This window comes from Tachypleus tridentatus, chromosome 4 (assembly GCF_004210375.1).
Source record: "Tachypleus tridentatus isolate NWPU-2018 chromosome 4, ASM421037v1, whole genome shotgun sequence".
Classification (NCBI taxonomy): domain Eukaryota; kingdom Metazoa; phylum Arthropoda; class Merostomata; order Xiphosura; family Limulidae; genus Tachypleus; species Tachypleus tridentatus.
In genome coordinates this window covers 42,583,555-42,606,011 of record NC_134828.1, presented here as the reverse complement: position 1 = coordinate 42,606,011, position 22,457 = coordinate 42,583,555, and the positions used below count along the sequence as shown (strand labels likewise).

General features: G+C 35.0%; 2 protein-coding genes across 3 annotated transcripts in view; both read left to right on the top strand.

Moving 5' to 3' along the window:
- L2HGDH (L-2-hydroxyglutarate dehydrogenase) overlaps positions 1-2,437 on the top strand; it is a 55,184-nt gene extending 52,747 nt beyond the window's left edge. For both annotated transcript variants that reach the window (XM_076498024.1, XM_076498025.1), the window contains exon 9: positions 25-2,437. In XM_076498024.1, coding sequence (XP_076354139.1) covers positions 25-220 — 196 coding nt within the window. In that variant the 3' untranslated portion in view covers positions 221-2,437. The remainder of the gene's footprint in view (positions 1-24) is intronic.
- Positions 2,438-9,110: 6,673 nt separating this feature from the next.
- LOC143248965 (papilin-like) overlaps positions 9,111-22,457 on the top strand; it is a 146,239-nt gene continuing 132,892 nt past the window's right edge. The window contains exon 1 of the mRNA XM_076498023.1: positions 9,111-9,394. Within this exon, the coding sequence (XP_076354138.1) occupies positions 9,369-9,394 (26 nt within the window). The 5' untranslated portion in view covers positions 9,111-9,368. The remainder of the gene's footprint in view (positions 9,395-22,457) is intronic.

Here is a 22,457-nt window from a genome sequence, read left to right as displayed (position 1 = left end):
TTAGTAAAACATTTGATTTTCTAGAGGGCCAACAGGAGTACGTGCACAAGCTTTAGACAAAAATGGAAACCTTGTGGATGATTTTGTGTTTGACAGTGGTTCTGGAGATTTAGGTGAAAGAATATTGCATGTTAGAAATGCACCATCCCCAGGAGCAACTTCATCTTTGGCAATAGCTCGAATGGTAGCAGATAAAGTGGAGCAGACTTTCTTCCTGTAACACTGTATTAACATTTTTATTATTTGGTTAGTTTATGGACAAGTCCAGTCAATGTAACAGAGCATTTTTAAATACTCATTTTATAGAAAATTTTTATGAACTTTCTGAAATTTATATTACCTCTTGTGTTAAATTTATGCAATACCAGTTTTTAATATAAATTGTGTAATTAAAAATATAGTAAAATGTACCCTTTGACCTACATATGGATGGTATTAAATATGTTTCAAGTATAATACTGTAGGTTTAACTGTTTTTCAGAAGTTCAAATACTGATTAATATGATCCATGTAGGAAGTCTTAAATGATTACTTGTATATTAAATAGATTTTAATTTTCTAACATCTTGCTGTATCTGCTGTACATTACTGTAACTTGAAAGTTTTGAACTGAATGAATATCTGACTCTTACGTACCTTTGTTTGTACTAATTTAATGAAAGAGAACAACTCATTTTAGATGAGCAATTTTAAAAGCCTCTATCTGGTATTGCAATGTAATTTCTTTATATGTTTATAAGAAGAGCATAAAGTTGTGCAATATCCTTAAGTTTAGTATTTGTAAAAAAAATGTTTATGAAATGATTAGTGTAAATGACAGTTTAAAAATTATAGACAAGGTTTATTTCTTACTAAAACAGATTAAAATTTGTGCACAAATAAATAAGAAACATCATGTCTGAGAAGATAAAAAGTGTGGTTTATCACATCAACTTTAAATCTCTTTACAATATTTCCTCTATAAGCTAATAAATCATAGCATTATTCATGAAAAAGAAAGTAAATAAACATTGATCTGTAACTGCAACAGTAAACTTATTTGAATACCATAATTTTAATGAATTGTTATTTTGATTCTACCAATTACTGTGGTTCATCCTGAATATTCATGTTTTTTACTTAACAAAAACATATAAAATCATACTTCTTGCATTAAGAATGTATTCAGTTACTAGTGCTATATCTTAAATCTATACTACCAGTGTTGATTCAGTGTTTGCATATTTTTTCTAAATTTATCACAACAGGTATTGCAGTAGAGCCTTTTTCAAAGTTAAAAATCTTTATTTGTAAATTATTGTAATTATTATAAACATATTTTGATGACAGTATTATTTAATAAAAATAAGTTGATGACTCCAACATTTCAAACTTACAATTTAACTTTGTTGTATAAAGTTAAAAAAACAAATAAAAAAACTAAAGAACTCTTCATGTTTCAATGGAATGTATTTTACCATCTTCAGAAGCCAAGGAAAACAAAATACAATTGTACATGTACAATTTGCATTTTGTACAGTGGCACCACTTTCAAAAATGACTTCTAAAAATTTACTTCTGTGGCACTAGGATCTATATCTATATTCAAAATCATTTTGTTTTTAACAATTTCTAACAACTCATGTACTTGTTTATAATTTAATATATTTAGGTACTTTTATGTGAAGAGTTTGCCATATGTTTTGCCAAAACTGAATCACTCAGTTTTAATTTGTCATCAGCATTTTATTTTTCTTTAATTACAAACTTCAAAAGTCTACTTGGCTGTCCAATATAGCCTTAACTGCAACTACAATAAATTTCTACACTTATTTATTTCAACTTTATCTTCAACATCATTAATGATATTAATCCATTTTAGTTCAGGAATTAGTTATTATACAACCCATATTTTTCAGAAACACATTACCTATTTTTATTAACTATGATGGAATATGTGGTAGATATATGCCTTCATTATTTCTCTTTTTAGTTGACTGAAATTCAAATATCCAGAAATATGTAATTTATTATGATGTTAGATTGAACCTCTATGAATTGCTATATTTAATGCTGACATCATTTAAACCTTTGTTGTAACTATTACTTACTCCCAGCTTTGGTGAATTCACAATATCAGTTACTTCTAAGTATGAACAAAATTTACTAGGTAGTAACCAATTTTTGAAACAATGTAATGCTTCTTCCACTGGTGCAGTAGTTAATAATAACACAACATCAAAAGCAACTAGTCAATCACTTGCTTATATTTACAAATTCAGATGAATTTTAAACTGTAAATTTGTGAGTATTTGTTTAAAAAAAGAATATCTTTTAATAAAAACTTAGAAACCAAATACACTGATGATTCTCTGTTATCAGCAATTGAGTAGAATGGTATCTCAATTTTATGTACTTTTGTTAGGACATAAAAATAAAGTGAAATAAATTGAGACAGTATTTAGGTTTCCTTATTCATTTACTTTTAATGTACTACAGGTTTATACAACTGTTTTTACTTTACTCTGTTCAAAGTGTTTTTATTTATTTCAGTATATGAACAATTATCCAGAATATTGTTGAATTTACCAGTGTAATTAAATTTATTATAATTATTTATTTATAAATTTGTCCTCCTGTATGTGCTTTAAAAATTAGTGTTTTTACTGTTTTTGATTAAGCAAAGTTAGTAAGTGTCATAATCACACAAGTTAATGTTTGGCATCAGAAGTTAGACATTTTACTACTGTCATTCAAACATTATCCTTTGCAATATTATTATCAACTATAAGTTGTTTCAAACTGGTTGGGTTCCTTGAGGTGGATTTCTGTACGTGGTAAGAGGATCTCTCAAAGAAGGTTCTGCACTTTTTAAGTTTACCTCCTCTGGGATCTAAACATCCACCCATGAGTTTTCCATGCATGTTGACCTGTGAAGGAGGAAGAGAGGATCCTGGTGATTGGGGGGTCTAACTCTAACATGCCATTTTCTCTTGAATTGCTGTAGATGAATAGCCTTGGGATGGCCCTCAAGACTCAATTGACTGGTCCATTTGGGCTAGGGTCAACTGAGTACCAGTGTTGGATGTTCTCAACAGGTGTTGTGGACATTGTGTCTGATGCTGGTGTTCTGGTATAGTACTCATGAAACTGTGGTGTTGCTACAGTGTCTTTGTTTGATATTGTAGTGTGTCCCCTCATAGGGCTCCATGGTGGGTGGAGTCAGTGGGCACTGAAATGTATTGCCTTTATTATGGATACCTCCATTCAAGAAAAAATAAATAAACATGAAAAAAAAAAGGAAAAACAAATTATCAGAAAATGACCACACATGGATGATGACTGCTGTACAGTCACCATCTAATTAAACATTCCTTATCTGAGAAATCCTTAGTGCAGATGTCTCCCTTTTTTATTCAAAAGATATTAGAGGGGCTTGCTGGCTCCCTCAAGTCAGTAAGGAAGGTACACTTTAAAGACATTTCAGGGGAAGCATCTACACCACAACATACCAAATTCCTCTTGAAATCAAAGGCCATTAGAAATGTATCAATCGAGGATACTACCTATGCAACTTTGAATTCTTCAAGAAGAGTTATAGTTGAGAAAAACTTAAAGAACATTCCTGAGTTGGAGATACATGCAGGTTTGTCCAACGAAGGCGTTTCTGCAGTTCACCGAATTTCCACTCACAAAAATGGAATTATGATGCCTACTAATGTTTCGATATTGATGTTTACATCACCATGTCCTCCTGCCACAGTCAAAGCAGGTTATCTGAACTGTAAAATATGGTCATACATTCCCATCCCTCTCATTTGTTTCCATTGTCAGCAGTTTGGTCACTCGAAGACATCATTTTGTGGGTCTTTAACATGTGCCTGTTGTGGTGACAGAGGCCATGATGCCTATGAGGGCAAACTGGAATCATACTATGCTAACTGAAGTGATTTACACCCCACTTACTCTATTTCTTGCCCTAAGTGGGTGAAGGAGAAAGAGGTGCCATGCTTGAGAACTATAAACAATATCTCCTATCCAGAGGCTTAGAAGTTATTGTCTCCCATTCTGTCTTGGACATATGCTGCTGCACTCCATTCCTCTACTGCAGTGGGAGTGCAAACAGATCTCTCCATACGTCCAGCAGAATTGTTTCCAAAACATCTGAAGAGTCTTTTGCCCTCCATGGTTAAAAGAGTTGACGAATCTATGTCTACTTCTATCTCTATCCCCACCACTCCTTTCAATGACTGCCAAGGTCTACTTCCTTTGGCTTTGGGTCCAGATATTACCTTGGGTCCAACCTCTTCTGCAGGCTCCAGATGCAAAACGATTATTTGTTGATGCTCTCAGTTGCTGGAATCTTTGTCCATAGATAGAGACCTGCCTACTCGATCCCAGACAGGATTTATGGAGGTTGATAGACCTCCGTCCAGTACAGAGAAAAAACCTGTTCAAAAACAGAAGGACTCTCCCCTACATAAATAAAAATGGCCACTTTGGTGTAGTGGAACTGCTTGGATTTTCATTCGAATATAAATGGAATTAAGGATTTGATTGATTCTTACCATCCTGTGTGTTTCTCCTTACATGAAACTTTTCTGAAACCTATTGATAAAGTCACCCTTTGGCAGTTTTCTTTGTACAGAAATGACACACTATGTGATGGACGATTGCATGGATGGATGACACTGCTGGTTGATCAGCATGTACCCACGCTGTCTTTGCCGTTTGAAACACCCTTGGAAACTGTAGCATCCATGTTTCCTTGAGTCGAGCCATCACTCTTTGTTCTCTGTACCTGGCTCTACCATCTCAGTCAGACTTTGATGCCCTCATTTAGCAGTTACCATCTCCAATTTTATATATGTAAAAATGGCCGTTTTTACATATATATTTTTCTCTAAAAGTGAGTTTTCTCATCATCACTGATTATCATCTCAACTTTTAATCATGGGGAATTTAATGGACTTAATCTCCTTTGGGATGGTGCAGATATTGATGTGAGGGGTTGTTTCATAGAGTGTATGCTTTTGGATTACAATCTTTCCCTTTTTAGTACCAGTTCTTTTACTTATTTTCATGCATTTAGTCAATTTTTTACTGCTATTGACCTCTCTATCTGCTACCCTTCACTTTTCTCTTACTTTTCATGGAAGATTGACAGTAACCAATGGAGCAGTGATCATTTTCCTATCATTTTGAGAGAGACTGGCCGTGGTTGATGCCACCCGACCCGAATACCTTAATGAAAGTTGAGCCAGACACTCTGGCCCTCTTTCACTGCTCTTTTGTAACTTGATCCTGCCATTGTCTGTAAGTCAACAATAGATGACAGCATGGCAGCAATGACTGACTGTATTGTCCAGGTAGCTGCTCAGTGTATTCCTAAAACCTCGACACGTTTTCCACAGTATCCTTGTCTGTGGTTGAATCCTGCCTGCCACATGGCACAAAAGGCTCAAAAATGGGCCTACTAAAAATGAGATACTATTCGTAGATATTCCACACTTTTTCAAACCTCATCGCTGCACATGCTCAGCAAGTAAGACGTCAAAGCCTGAAGGAATCTTGGATTAAATAGTCATCTAGCTTCTCTTCTGCCATCAGTTCAATGGTCATATGGGACAAGAAAAAGAAAGGTCAGTGGACAGTATACTTCTGATTCTCTTTCAATTTTGCCCTCTGATTGCCAGAAAGTTGCTGATGTCCAGAGCATCGCTGATACTCCCAGTGAAAGCTTTTCTTGTGCATCTAGCACTTCTACTTCATTTCCTCACCTTCTTAACCATCAAAACACGGGTAGAGTAATCATCTCTTTCCTTTCGGGCTTATTTCTATGAATATAATTAGCCTTTTACGTTGGTGGAACTCAAACTTGCTCTTCATCAGTCTGGCAGTACGTCAGTTGGACCTGATAATATTCAATACAAGATCCTGCACCATCTCTCTGTTCCTATTCCTCTGGTTGTTTTTAACTGGATCTGGCAGGAAAATGTTTTTCATTATGCTTGGTGCCATGCTATTGTCCTCCCTTTTCCTATGCATGGAAAGGATCCTAAGATTACTTCAAACTACCATCCAATTGCTTTGATGAGCTGTCTCTCTAAGGTCTTAGAGAGGATGGCTAATGCTCGTCTTGTTTGGTTCCTTGAATCAAACGACCTCACCTTGCCTACCCAGTGTGGGTTCCAATGACAGTGCTTCACCATGGGCCATCTGATTTGACCTGAAACGTCGATCAGAGAAGCTTTTCTCAAGTGACAATATCTTGTTTCTGTATTTATTAACCTTGAGAAAGTTCATGATACTCAAATGGGTTGTGTGGCAATTTGCCCATTTTTATTAAACATATTTTAATGGACTGGCAGTTCCAAGCTCATGTGTATTTAGCACTTTCCCCGTTCTTTTCCACAGGGCTGTGTCTTAAGTTTCACACTTTTCATTATTATGATAAATGTCATTAGCAGACAACTCCCCCTTACAGTTGCAACTGGTCTTTATGTCAACAGCTTCCATATCTCGTGTCAGTCATCAAGCATGAGTTTTACTGAGTGGCAGGTACAGAGTACCCTCAATCATTTACTAATGTAGACCACATTAAACATTTTTACCTTTTCTCGCTCTAAAACTGTTTGCAGGTACGTTTGCTGACAAGAGGGTATTCACCTCAATCCTGAGCTCTATCTCAGAGAAGTTGTGCTTCCTGGGGTCCCTGAGGCAAAGTTCTTGGGGCTTATTTTTGACTGTAAGCTGACATTTATTCCACACATCAAGCAGGTATGTGTCAAGTGTACAAGTGCACTGAACATCCTCCTTGACCTCTTTTCTACCTCTTGGGAAGTGGATCGATGTTTTATGTTAAAAGTCTATCGTGCTCTCATTTGAGCAAACTGGATTATGTGTCTCTGGTCTATGGCTCTGCCAGGACTTCAGCCTTAAAAATGTTGGACCCTGTTCACCATCAGAGTCTTCAGTTCTGCACAGGGGCTTTCTACACTTCTCCAGTCCAGAGTTTGTACACTTGAGTCTCATGAACCCTCTCTACACCTTCATCGTTTGCAACTGTCTTTACTGTATGCTTCAAAACTTTGACTTTTACCACAACATTTCACCTGGGATTGTGTTTTCCTTCCTTAGTGGGCTATGCTTTTTCAGAATAGACAGTCTCTCATTGTTCTCTTTGGCCTTTGTACCCAGGCATAGTTGAATGAATTTGGTCTGCCCTTGGATAAAATTGCTGAAAATGTTTTGAACTATCCTTCCATTCCCATTTATACAGATGATTCGAAATCAGGTGACTCTGTAGGATTTCCCATGGTATGTTGTGGTTCGGTGGTTGCACACAGAACCCACTCTACAGTTTCCGTGTTCACTACCTAATTCTATGCCATTTTTCTTGCCCTGGATCACATGGAAATTATGTAGTACACTAATTGGACTACTTATACCAAATTGCTTAACCCTCCACTGGCCCTGGAATTGTTTCTTGTTAGTTCTCACCCTGTTCTCGTCGATATTCAAAACTGACTGCCTTTTTTGTCTCTATCATCTACTTCTATCCAGTTTTCCTTGATACCAGGTCACGTCTGTATTTGCAGGAATGAGCTCGTGACATCGCAGCTAAGTCTGTCTGCTCTGGTGCTATCATGGCCATGTTTATCGCATATATGGACTACGATCTTGTACTTAAGGCTTGGCTCCGCGCTAGTTGACAGTCGACTTGGAGTGAGCAACGTGATAACAAACTTTTCCAGATCAATCCTTCTACTGATCCTTGACCATCTTGCTTCCGTAAGGATCAGAAGGAAGAAGTTGTCGTGGATAGGCTACGCATTAATCAAAGTTTTTTGACTCATCATCTTCTTTTATCTGGGACTGATGCATCAATATATGAACTGCGTGACACTCAAGTCACAATAATCCACATTTTACTGTCGTGCCGTCATTACGACCGTTAGTTAATTAGTTAATTAAATTGTCCCTTTGGCAATCTTATACATTTGTTTAAACCTTGGATCTCTTCTTTTTCATATTTCATTATCCAGTGTCATACCACATAATTTTTGATGCTCGATTCTGTCTTCCAAATGAATCATTGATTGTAGTTGTTGTTGTTTTGAATTAAGCACAAAGCTACACAATGAGCTATCTGTATCGAAACCCGGTTTTTAGCGTTGTAAGTCGGCAGACATACCGCTAAGCCATTGGGAGGGCATTGATTGTAGCAAAACACAGTTACTTAAACAGGAATAACAGTATCACATTCATCACCACCCAACGCCAACTATTGAGCTACTCTTTTTCCCAACGAGTAGTGGGAATGACCGTAACATTATAACTTCCCCACGGCTGAAAGGGCGAGCGTATTTGGTACGATGGGGGAGGCGAACCAGTGATCCTCAGATTATCGCTAGTGTTAAAGAAATGCGTCCTGGCCGTGCAGCTGATATAAATATAGATCTTAAATATATAACGATAAATTTGTTTCACACTAAATATAGAAAAGTCTTTTTTACATAAGTAAATAAATAATTAGCCGTAATTCTGAGTAAATCCGTCAAAATATTTCATAAATCGAAACATTGATTCATTCACAGTTTGCATAAATACTTTCGATTCAATATTTTTCATAAAGAAATAACAAAATTTAGAAACAACAGTGCTGTTCATACTCATGAATTGATGAAATACTAAAAACCTACTATAACGTGCTGTGAATTTGTTTTCTTCAATATTTTTTGATGCAACAGTTGAACAGCTCTTCCCAGCCTTCATTCTTTGCTTTCCTGCAACAGATTAAATCTAAAAACAAAACATAATCATCAGACGTTAAAAAATATACAATAATTCATTTGTATTAATGTCAAATCTATTGAGATATATATACATACTTGTCTTTCAGTTAGTGAGTTTCAACTTTACATACTGGTGTAATAAACTTTTTCAAAAAATATGTTTATTAGTAGATGAATATGACAGTTTATTTCATATTAGTTGTGATTTTCTGTATGTGTGCATTAAGCATGACATATTTTCAGTCAATAAGCGTAGAGTGCCTTGCCATTGGTTAAACGCGAGTTCCGAAAAGTTGTGAGGTGGTCAAAGAACAAACATTTTCAGGAAACTTTCAGACGTTGTGAATCAACAGAAGCTTTACTTTCATGGTATTTTGGATTCGGAAACCAACTGGCATAGCGCCTTTTTAACCTCAAACGAACTTGAGTATACTAAACTTGAAGTTAAATTGTGAGGAGGATCCTTGTGAAGAAGTGAAGAATTGATTCTTTCAGTCTCAAAAAAGAAAAAGAAAAAAGTAGACACGTGGGGTAGGGTACGTGCAAACACTGTAAAGTATCCAACACGTGAGTGTAAAAAAGTACCTTAAAATGGAACTTAAAGTTCTGCAATTCAGGTAAGTGCTTAGACGCAAGATTGTGATCGTAAAACTAAAAAAAAAATAACGAGACATATGTATATAATCCCATTAAAATATGTGAGGAGTTAACAATCCCTAAACTTCAATGAAAAATTAGAAAAATATTTTGCTTTATCGAATTGTTGCTAATAACTGTGGAAATGCTTTGCTAAATGTGCTACAATTCCAATATTCGTTTTATAAGTGCTGCTTATAAAGTCCTCTCACAAAACAGCAATATGCGAAGGTGAAATAGCATCAAATACAGTAGATACCCGTCAAACAAATCCATTTTATAGATGTTTTACCACTCTTTAATTACTGATACGGTTTAAGAAGTAACATTAGTCAGTTATCTGTCATACTGACAGCATTAAGTTAGTTTCATCATCCTGACCATATGAGGTAGACTGATAACGCCACTATTTCTGTGTTAAAATGATATTAATTTGTAATAATATTGCCCCACAGTGGATCAGCTGTACGTCTGCGTACTTACAACGCTAAAAACCGGGTTTCTATACCCGTGGTGGGCAGAGCACAGATAGCCCATTGTGCAGCTTTGTGCTTAATTCAAAACAACAATTTGTAATATTCCAGGGAGAGGGGATATGAGGTAAAATATATTAAATAAGGGTATATATTCTTGACAAATTAAGAGCGTGAAATAATTCTGAGTGTTTGAGTTGTAGGTCTCACTAATAAACAGATAATTAAATAATAAACACATGGATATTATAGTGATTCATATTTTGGCCCGAGAAGACCTTTTAGTTCTTTTTGTGCACAAGAAAAGAATTTTAACGATTATTGTTAATATATATCAATATAAAATGTAAAGATTTTCATATAAAAAAGAGTTCATGATTGCATGATCAAGTAACTTCGAGAAAAAAAATCATGTCCGTTAACAGAAATTTGAGAGAAAATGTGTACTCTTGGTAACAAATTATTATTATCGCATCCAACAAGCAATTGAATAAACATATTGCCGACTACATTTGATGATGTAGTACGGTTTCTGGTTATTGTTTTTTTCCGAATTGACTTTTAACTCGCATTATAATCGACATATGAGTGATTCAATACAAAAAGGAAAATGTACACTGTGCCCAGATGGACAAATTGTTTAGCTTTATTGTTTGTAAAGCACTACGAGCTCTGGCGCAACGTACATTTTTCTTTTTGTATTAAATCAGTCATATACTGACTACACTGATCATAATGCGAGTAGAAACTTTGCTTCACATGAACAACGAAAAATTATGTAGCTTATCAACTTTAATTTATTTGTTCTTCACTACCATTTTCAGGGTGTAAACATAACCACAAACATAAATCTTCACGCAATACCTCTTGTGGTTCCAGTTGCAGTTTAATCATATGGAAATTTTAAAATGGCGATCTTCGTTTTAAACAACCGATATATAATCAGTAGATCAATAATAATAGTAATTTTTTGTCGATGATTTAAAACGGTAAATCAGCTCAGTAAAACCAACTGGTTGTATCACAATAACACATTTAATCATATATTTTCGTATAACAGCTAACGGATTAAACTGTTATACGAAACGTTCGACTTGTACCAGTAAAGACGAATATATTTTGAAAACTCTAGTGCGTGTAAAAAATATTATTACCAATGCAAAAAAACAAGTGAACAATAAAATATTTTAAACACAAAAACACGAAGCTTCTAATTTTTTGAGGTTATGATATTTTGAAGGCACTCATAGAACTTTTGTAAATATTTGTATAGCGATATAAGAAGAAAAACTAATTGTTTTTACGCAGTTTTATGTCACAACAGTCATTTACTTTGAAGAGTTTGTCTCCATGTATATTATAGGTGCATTACAGATGTTAGTTTTGAATCATAACATCCTATACCTTGAAGAGTTTGTCTCCAGGTATGCTATTTGTGTATGGCAGATATCGATTTTGAATCACGACATCATACACCTTGAATGGTTTGTCTTGATGTGTATATTATTGTGCATGACAAATATTAGCTTTAAATGATGATACTCCTATACCATAATAATTTGTTTTTAGGTATGTTACATGTGCAAGGTACATGTTATTTTTCAATCCCAATATTCTCCACCGTCAAAAGTGTTTTCTTGCATTATATATGTTCATGGCAAATGCCAGTTTTAATCATGATCATCATGTTCCTTAAAACGTTTGTCTATGCAAATATGTGTGGTCGATGACAGTTTCAATCCTATGCCTTGGGGAGTTGGTCTATATGCATTTGTTGTATGTGTATTACAGGCGTTAATTATGAGTCAGAATATCGTATACTTTGAACAGTTTCTCTTTATGAATGTTATATGTGTATGACAAGTGTTGTATATTAACGACGATATCCTATATTTTGAAACGTTTGTTTACCTACTCGTGGTATGTGCATGGCAAATGTTAGTTTTGAACTACAAAAGTCTGTATCTTAATGAATTTGTCTCCATGAGTGTTATTTGTTCACGAAAAATTGAGAATGGCTAATTTTCAATCCGGACAGTCGTATTTCTTGAAAAGCTTGTTTCGATACGTGATTTAAATGCATGACAAAAGTCAGTTTTGATCACAACAACTTTACATCTTCAAGAGTTTATCTTCATGTATATGTCAGGTGCCTGACAGATGTTAGTTTTTAATCAGATTATCTACCCTATACGTTGAAGAGTTCGCTTACATGTTGTGCTCACCTAAAACGGTACTGAGAAAATCAAGAGGCTTACTTCTTGCAGTATGAAAGAAAGGGGCAATTAGAAATTTTACTATTTATAATTATCATAACGTCAAGAATTAGTGGGAAAGAAGGAGAAGGTCAAGATGTATGCATTGTTGGGCACTCTTTTGTTAGATACACCAGTAAAATGGAAGACTTACAGAACTATGGAAAGATAGGATCATGGGTAAATACCATGAGTTTAGAAAATTTAACTTAAATGTACGACAGAAAACTTGCAAAATTCTAAAAGGAAAAATCAGGAATAAATACCATAAGTTTAATTTAAATATAGAATGAAATATTTGCAGAATTATGGGAAAAAATTAGAGATAAATTCCATAAGTTTAATTGGAAGATAGGATGGAAGACTCGAAAAACTATAGGAGAAGATCAACGATAAATGTCGTAAGTTTATTTTGTAGATACACTGATATTATGAACGGTCCGTTTGTTTTAGAGTAAAGCCACATTAAACTATCTGCTGTGTCCAACGCTGGGAATTGAACATCTGATTTTATTGTTGTAAGTCTGCAGAAGAACCGCTGTCCTACAGGGAAACTACCATGAAAGGAGAAGATCAGCGTTACATATCGCAAGTTAAGAAGTTTAACATGAATATAGGATGTAAGACTTACAGAACTGTGAAAGAAGAAGACAGGGATAAATACCTCGAAATTAACTAAACGACAGGATGAATTACCTGTAGAATTATGGAAGGAAAGAAACCAGGGATAAATTCCGTAAGTTTGGGAAGTTCAACTTGTAGATAGGACGGAAGTCGTACAGAATTATGGAAAAAAAAAATTGTAATTTTAAAAGCTTTACTCGTAATTTGGATGGAAGATTTACAGAAATATATAAAAGCTAAGGATTGTGTTAAAAACAAATTCGAATATCAAAAAGGAGTCGTAAAAACAGCTGACCGATAATAAGTAAAAAAATTAGCGTCTCATTAAAACTACTTAATTATCACTTTCAACTTATTATTTATGGAAAAAATGTTCTCACGCATGTTTTTATGTGGGATGATAGATTAAGAAAAATAATAGTCGAGAACTAGCATCACGATATGTGTGAGAAAATATACTGTTGGTGTCAAGGTGTTATCTATTCACCATGAGAAGAAACCTATACACTGGAAATGTGAAGAAAAATGTCATAAGTCACTGTTCAGTTCTTCGCACTATATAGCCGCAAAATAGCAGATATAATAAATAAAATTAGTTTTCCGAAAATTGTTTAATTTCAATGTCTAAGTTAAAGAAAGGTCCAGTTGAATTTACACTTTGCTCAACGTGTGTTATTGGGTTATACAAGTATCGGATAATTCAACTCCTCATCAATAGCCCTGAACTGTTGAATTTAAGCTTCGAAATTAAACTATTTTTAGGATACTAAGTCTATTTATGACATGTGTGAGAAATTGAGCCTGATATGGCGTTAGTAATACCTGGATATCACCAGGTGTCAATCCAACCTATGACACATTTAATAAGTTTATAGCTTTTGCTTTCCGTTTAAGGGCGTTACTCATTTTGTGGTAGATAGTACGATTTACTATATTCAGTTTTATATTAAGTGTTACATTGTAAAGGGTTCGTAAAAATTAAACATTCGTGGATAATTACAAAACGTACACATTCGAATTGTTTTGAAATATTGCTTTTATTATTGCATTAACATGTTGTGGTAATCATACAAATATTCATGACGAACTTTTGGTTGAGATTTTTTCAACATACATATTATATTTTAAATATAATGTCCGTGCAAGACAATTTATTAAGAGGGTAATTCGAAAACATTTTAAATTTATGACACTAGATATAAGCCCTCTTCAAATGGCTCAGTGGTAAGTATGAAGACTTACAACGCTAAAATTCGGGTTTCGATATCAATATTAGCACAGTTAGCCCTTTGTGTAGCATTATGCATAACAACAAACGTATAATAACAAAAAATTATAATGAAAGTTTAAACAATAAAGATTTGATAATCAGTAGTGTCTCCACACAGTAATCATTACTTCACTATATTAACCATTTAATTAAAATATTTCGAAAACCATCAAATTGAAAATTTATCATATTACTGTTTGACATTATTTTTAGGATTTTAACTGCCTTATATAAGAACCGATTTACATTCTGTTTAGCTATAATAAAACTTTCATCATCAGTGGTGTGGGAAAGTTTGTTTTTAATTTCACGCAAAGACACACGAGGTCTATCTACGCTAGCCGTCCCTACTTTAGCAGTGTAAAACCAGAGGAAAGACAGTTAGTCATCACTACCCACGAGCTACTCTCTTACCAACGACTAGTAGGATTGACCGTCACATTATAGCGCCTCCACGGCCGAAAAGGCGAACATGTTTGATGTAATGTCATTCGAACCCGTGACCCCCAGAGTGCAAGTCGAACACCCTAACCACCTGGCCAGGCTGGACCCAGTATAGGAAGAAGTTGCAAAGTGGGGATGTTTGGCTTGGCATGCAGATTTTACTATGAGACATTGAAAGTATAAGGTGCTGCTAAAAGGAGATTCCGTGATGTCACAGGTAATACAATCAAGGGTAAGGCATGCTTCACAGATAAGTAATCTAATAATATAATCTACAGTTGCCATATAAGTCAAATGTGTTAAAGTAGAAGTGCTAAAATACCCTTGGTTCCGATGCTTCTGATTTAATGTCTACTGCTAGAATCTGTGCTCGTAAAAGCTCATTTGTATTACAAGTATGTTTGTTTTAATGCAAAGCCACACCAGGCAATCTGCTATGTCCAACTCGGAAAATCATACACTTACTGTTGTTTCATTGGGATTCAGTAACTACAAACTTTGTAATTTAAATTACGAGAAAAAATTGTTAATAAAGCATATGATCACCTCGGAAACTAATATAAGTCATACATTCCTGTAAAATGTTTGAAATGAATGAATCATCGAGTTTCTAGGGTAATTTTTCTTATTCTTACACCAGAACTGCTTCCAATTCATCAATGGTAGTTGAATATGAATCACGCGCCCCTCAATCTATCCTTCTTTACTTTTATTCATAAGTTCTTTGAATATAATACATGTTTAATCAAGCTCAAATCCGGTGGATGTGCTAATCAGTTTATTCCTCTGATATCCTCTTCCAGGAAGCTACTAACCAATTAAAAGAAAGTTTTAACGACCTACGTAACAGCAATTCATAATAACAAAACGTAACAACTTAAGAACTTCGTGGGCACCAACGAAGATATGAGTGCCATTAACATGATTTTGTAATAGTAATTCTGCCTTCTCAAACTGAAAATATAGAAAAGTATTTTGGACACTATATCTGCTGTTGTTAAATCACGTTTCTACCAGTTCAACCATCAGGAACTGAATTAATTGAGTTACACGTAAAAAAATGCAGAGAAAAAGAGAAACAGCAAGCTTGCACACATGTGCAAAGGTAATGCATATAATAGATTATCTTGAAGCTATTTTTGAATCACCTAAAGATGCTAACATTAAGATGTTCTTACTAGAAATACAAATAGATGTATATACAGTACATATTGGATCATGTACAGACGTAATGTTGTTTTCCTATTTCAACTAAATCAAAATTAAGAATAGAACACAAGTGAGCACGTGGCTGAGTGAACTGTAATTCAAGTAGATATTAATTTTCATAGTTGTGGAAAACAGTGTTTTAAAATGCACAGTAAGCTTCCATACGTGAACATTTTTAAAGATAGTTTACTAATGTACACTCGATATTCGCACAAGAACTTCTGTAAAGCTAGTCTCCAAATTACGCTCTCGATCTCCATTCATAAACATTTATAGAGCCAGTTTCCAAAAGTACACTCGACTTTTATGCAAGAATGCTTGTAAATACAATTTCCAAAATGCTTACTCGATTTCATAAAGAAACAAGTGTAAAACGAGTTTCCAAAATTATACATTTCTTTTTCGTTCAAGGACATTTCTAAAGCCAGTTTCCAAATATATATACGGCTTTTATATAAGAAGGTTTTTGTAAAACCAGTTTCTAAATATATACACGGTTTTAATACAAGAATTTTTGTGAAGCTGGTTTCTAAATGTATACACGGCTAAGAACATTGGTAAAGCCAGATTCTAAATGCACACTTGGCTTTCATACAAGAACATCTGTAAAGCCAGTTTCCAAAATGTGCACTCGTCTTCTATACATGAACGTTGTAAAGCCAGTGTCTTGTAATATGATTTATAACCATGGTTGAAAAGTAGTGATATCTACAACTCGTGGCTGATTTCCCTGGGTCAAAACATAACATTATCACACTCTATTACAGCTGCTACCAAACATTGATAGTTCACCTCATGTACCTTAAGTACTTCTGCATTGTTAACCCTATAGATTTTTTTGGTTTCAATTTAACACCCACAAACCACATAAATCAGCTCCACTTCTCGATACGTAGAAGGAAATATTTTCTATTACATTATACAAAAACGTGTAGTAATAACAAGCACGGAGTTCGAGGGTCTTAATGAACGTTTATTGCCAGTAGTGACTCTCAAACGTAAATCTGAGGCTTATTTGTTAAGTATTTATAGTTAAATATCTATTAATAGGAAAGAAAATCCCGTAAAAAATGCAATGCCATTAAATAGATCCTTAGTAAATTAGTTAGATAAAATGTAGCCCGTAAGAAATGCAATGCTATTAAATGGATCCTTAGTAAATTAGTTAGATAAAATGTAGCCCGTAAGAAATGCAATGCTATTAAATGGATCCTTAGTAAAATAGTTAGATAAAATGTAGCCCGTAAGAAATGCAATGCTATTAAATGGATCCTTAGTAAAATAGTTAGATAAAATGTAGTATTTCGTATATTTATATTCTTTTCTTTTGACGCTATTAATGAAATTATTAGCTCTTGAATGACTGAGGAAAGGTGATTTTGAAGTGAAAGTTATAAAGTGTTTTGGCCACTAATTGGGAACAAAGAACTATGCAATGTGTTATTCTGGATCCTGTTAGTGGTATTTTTTTGTCTTATTGATACATTCTTTAATTATTTCTCTCACAGTTATTCTAATAGATTTTTATTTATTTAATAATTTTAACAAACATTAATCACGCATCTTTTGCTTCAGACAAATACAAAAAAGATATGGGATAATTATTTCTGCTCTTTTGTTTTCGTATGCTTATAATTTTCGCGAAAAGCTATACAAGGACTGTCTGTGTATAATGGTTCCTAATTTTGTTTGTTATTAAGCACAAACTTCCACAATGGGCTACCTGTACTTTTCCAACCACGGGTATCGAAACCCATTTTCTATCAGTATAAGTACGCAGACATTTCGCTCTGCTACTGGGAAGCCCCTAATTTTGAACTTTTTGTTTGCTTGTTTGGAGTAAGCACAAAGCTATACAGTGGACAATGTGTAATATGTCCATTACGAATATGCAAACAAGGATTTTAGCGTTATAAGCCTTCAGACTTACAGATGTGCCACTTGAGGGCAGTTTTGAACTAAGAGATTAGAGGGTATTGACCATGGACAACAACTATTTTTGTGTCACATTTATATTGAAACCACTACTCCAAAAACAGAAGAAAGATTTTGCAGCAAGAGGATGCAAGCAATGAATCACAGGATTCGCATTTCAGGCAGCTTTACATTGGAGCACGCCCTTTGAGAATGTATTACCCGTTTCTGGTTTTTCAAGAATTTTCTTTTTTATGGGCCTTGGTTAAAACCTTATTATTCATTCATTTACTAATCAAACACAGCTTTGAGAACAGCTCAAAAGAAAAGAATTGAGCAAGAATTACTCTCACGTAACAGTTCATTTTTTAAAAAATATTCCTTTCAGTTATTTTCGTTTGTGAATTTGCAAATGTTCAACTGTTAAATTATATCTGTTTGAAAGTTACAGCAATTTTTTTTTATTTCTTTGAAGTTAAGAACAACGCAACACAATGGGCTATCTGTGCTCTACCCACCATGGGTATCCAAACCCAAATTCTAGCGTTGTAAGTTGGGGGTACAGTAGTTTTTATTGTATACATCAGGTAATTTTAGATAGTATATAATTTAGAGAAAAATTGAATGGGTAACAAAGAAAAGTTTATTACACGTTAAACACAAACAAATGTACAGTGTTTGGAGAAAGTTTTGTAATTCAAGTCTAAGTAGTTTTTTTATACACTGGAATATATATTCACAGTATGAAACAAGAGAAATTACAGTAATCGATGGACATTTCTAATCGTGAATATGCTGACTGGTTTTAATAAATAAAACTGATAGTTTCATAACTATATTAATCAAATGTTTTGGTTACAATTTAAACGATTCTGATAAAAACCATAAAAATGGCACACCAAAAATATTTCATTAATTACTATTATTGACTAACTGATAAGGATTATACACAAAAATATGTTTAAACGTTGTATTACAGGAGATATACAGATTTACATGTTTTGGCTTTCTATTTTTTTGTTGTCTAATATATATAAATCTCTAATTTCAAAAAAAAAAATCTATTGCTTTATATACTTAAATCTGCAGGTTTTGATTTAAAGTTTAGTTGGCTTATACTTCTACATTTATAGGTTTTGTTGTTCGTTTTTTGTTGGTTTTACGGAAACGTAATTTTCATCTAACAAACTCGAACTATACTATACAGTTTCAAAATATGTTAGTGGTAATTTCCATCAAATCAACTTGACTTTCTCCACTTTATCATTTAGCAGGTCTTACTTTACTTCATTAGTTTATAATTTTTTCGATTATGAAGACAAAATTTTGTAGATTGTAAACGATAGACTGATTAGTTCCACTTGTTCTTTAGAGTGTTATGGTACTGATGCAGGTTTTAAAAATGGAACAAGGAGTAGGTGTGGCCCAGTGATTAGCTACTCAAGGGCTATTTGCGCTAGCCGTCCCTAATTTAGCAATGTAAGACTAGAAGGAAGGCAGCTAGTCATCACCACCCACCGCCAACTCTTGGGATACTCTTTTACCAACGAATAGTGGGATTGACCGTAACATTATAACGCCCCTACGGCTGAAAGGGCGAACATCTTTGGTGTGACGGGGATTCGAACCCGCAACTCTCAGATTACGAGTCGAACGCCTTAACCCACCTGGCGATGCCGGGTCGTCAAACAAAAAGCACACTTCGTCAGATCGGATGTAAGCCTGAGAGTTTTTGAAAAGAAACGCTGTTTGAGTCAGTATGAAGCCCGAGGAGTTTGTGGAAAACATCAATTTGTAAGATCTAATGTGAAGCTAGATGAACCACTGCTACTTTGAAAAAAAAAACTCTATGTTTGAGTCCACCCTCACACACAACCATAAAAAATCTTCCAAGAAAGGACATGTTTAAAACAACCGACAGACACGCGATGTTTATACACAATTTCCTCGCTAATCGGAAGTAGTTTACTTCCTCTTCTTCAGCGATAGGCCCGCAGTGTAGAAGCACCACAGATTTTCCTGTTGTTAATCAGGAAGTAAGTTCCATTTCTAAAGCAACAATAACAAATATATAATGATAAAATAGTACGTAGTAAACTTTTACAATGGACTTTAACGGAGATAAAAATATTAATTAGAGTCTAGTTTGTTTTGAATTTCGCGCAAAGCTACACAAGGGCTATCTCCGCTAGCCGTCCCTAATTTAGTAGTGTAAGACTAGAGGGAAGACAGCTAGCCATCACTACTCACCACCAACTCTTGGGCTACTCTTTTACCGATGAATAGTGGGATTGACCGTCACATTATAACACTCCCACAGTTGAAAGGGCAAGCACGTTTGGTGTGACGGGAATTTGAACCCGCGACCCTCGGATTACATAAGGAAAATATTACTGCTGTTTTTTTTTGCGATATCTATGTCGATTTAGAGGCATCGCTAAGCACTGGCATAGGGGAACCGTACCCCGATCTTATTTGACAATGTCCTGATTCCTAAGTTAATGTCTTGAAAGCCGGAATAGAAAACCGCGATCGCTATCATATTGAAACATCGAAAATTCCAGTGAATCTTTTAAAATGCTTACTTGTCGATTATTTATAATTTTGTTTCTCTAACCTGAGTTTTTCTATGATTAGTATAAAGCGTTTCGTAAAATATTTATGTCTTGTATAATCACAAACTTTATACTCGTTTTTCTCATACAGAGTTTGAATATGTTATATTAAAACAAATTTGGAGCTTCACTAATCCGTTATTGTTCTTGTAGACAGCTTGGGTCATGCTATAGCCTATAACAAAAGGCTGTAAATTTTGCCCATTTTTTTGTTTGTTTATAATCAAACACGAAAATACCCAGTTTCTTACATCATAAGTCCGTAGACTTACCGCTTTGCCAATGGGAGGGCTTTTAACAGTAACAATAATAGTTTAGTTTGATACTTTAAAATGCATGTTTAGTTTGTCATGTAGTCTCGCTGGTTAAAAGCAAATAACATTTTGATAGGAACAATGTTTTAATATTGTTCACACTCCTAAAGTAAGTTAGTTACTGCCTGTTGATTTACGAGAACTCAAAAACCCTAATAGGTATTATATATGCACCACCATTATAAGAGACTTAAGTGTATTTCTTTGGTTTACTGACCCAAGTTGTACTGTTAGGTCCTCTTAGTCACAGATTCTCTTTCCAATTTTACCTTCAGTGAGAAAGAAATTTGTAATATATACAAAATTAAACAATTGACCCATTGTATAATATCGAATAAAAAGTTAGACGCAATGTTCTAACACTATTCATAATTCCTATATTAATATAGGTTACTGCATGTTAAGTTAAAAAGACTCAAAATCCCCGTAGGTTTTAGAAGGTGGTGATGCTCTCTAGTTGTATCTCCTGCTGCAACTTTTAGTGTACTGATACTTTTGATAGTTCTAGTTACCAAGGTGTTAGTATGAATGATAGTTGTGTAGTTTTACACAGGTTGTCTACGGTACCTCAGGTTCTTTTGGGGAGGAGGGGAGAATGACAACATTCATAAAAAATGGTGTTGTCTCTGGTGGGGAGGGGAATGGCAGCATTAATAAAGAATTGTGTAGTTTCTGGTGGGGAAGGGAATGGCAGCATTAATAAAGAATTGTGTAGTCTCTGGGGGGAGGGGAATGACAACATTCACAAAGAATTGTGTAGTCTCTGGGGGGAGGGGAATGACAACATTCACAAAGAATTGTGTAGTCTCTGGGGGGAGGAAAATGGCAGCATTAATAAAGAATTGTGTAGTTTCTGGTGGGGAGGGGAATGGCAGCATTAATAAAGAATTGTGTAGTCTCTGAAGGGAGGGGAATGACAACATTCACAAAGAATGGTGTAGTCTCTGGTGGGGATGGGAATGGCAGCATTAATAAAGAATTGTGTAGTCTCTGGGGGGAAGGGAATGACAGCATTAATAAAGAATTGTGTAGTCTCTGGGGGGAGGAAAATGGCAGCATTAATAAAGAATTGTGTAGTCTCTGGGGGGAGGGAAATGGCAGCATTAATAAAGAATGGTGTAGTCTCTGATGGGGATGGAATGGCAGCATTAATAAAGAATGGTGTAGTCTCTGGTGGGGATGGGAATGGCAGCATTAATAAAGAATTGTGTAGTCTCTGGGGGGAGGGGAATGGTAGCATTTACAAAGAATTGTGTAGTCTCTGGGGGAGGGGAATGACAACATTCACAAAGAATGGTGTAGTCTCTGGTGGGGATGGAATGGCAGCATTAATAAAGAATAATGTAGTCTCTGGTGGGGATTGTAATGGCAGCATTAATAAAGAATTGTGTAGTCTCTGGGGGAGGGGAATGGCAGCATTTATAAAGAATGGTGTAGTCTCTGGGGGGAGGGGAATGACAACATTCACAAAGAATGGTGTAGTCTCTGGTGGGGATGGGAATGGCAGCATTAATAAAGAATTGTGTAGTCTCTGAGGGGAGGGGAATGACAACATTCACAAAGAATGGTGTAGTCTCTGGTGGGGATGGAATGGCAGCATTAAGAAAGAATGGTGTAGTCTCTGGTGGGGATGGGAATGGCAGCATTTATAAAGAATTGTGTAGTCTCTGGGGGGAGGGGAATGACAACATTCACAAAGAATGGTGTAGTCTCTGGTGGGGATGGAATGGCAGCATTAATAAAGAATTGTGTAGTCTCTGGGGGAAGGGAATGGCAGCATTAATAAAGAATTGTGTAGTCTCTGGGGGGAGGGGAATGACAACATTCACAAAGAATGGTGTAGTCTCTGGTGGAGATGGGAATGGCAGCATTAATAAAGAATTGTGTAGTCTCTGGTGGTAGGGGAATGGCAGCATTAATAAAGAA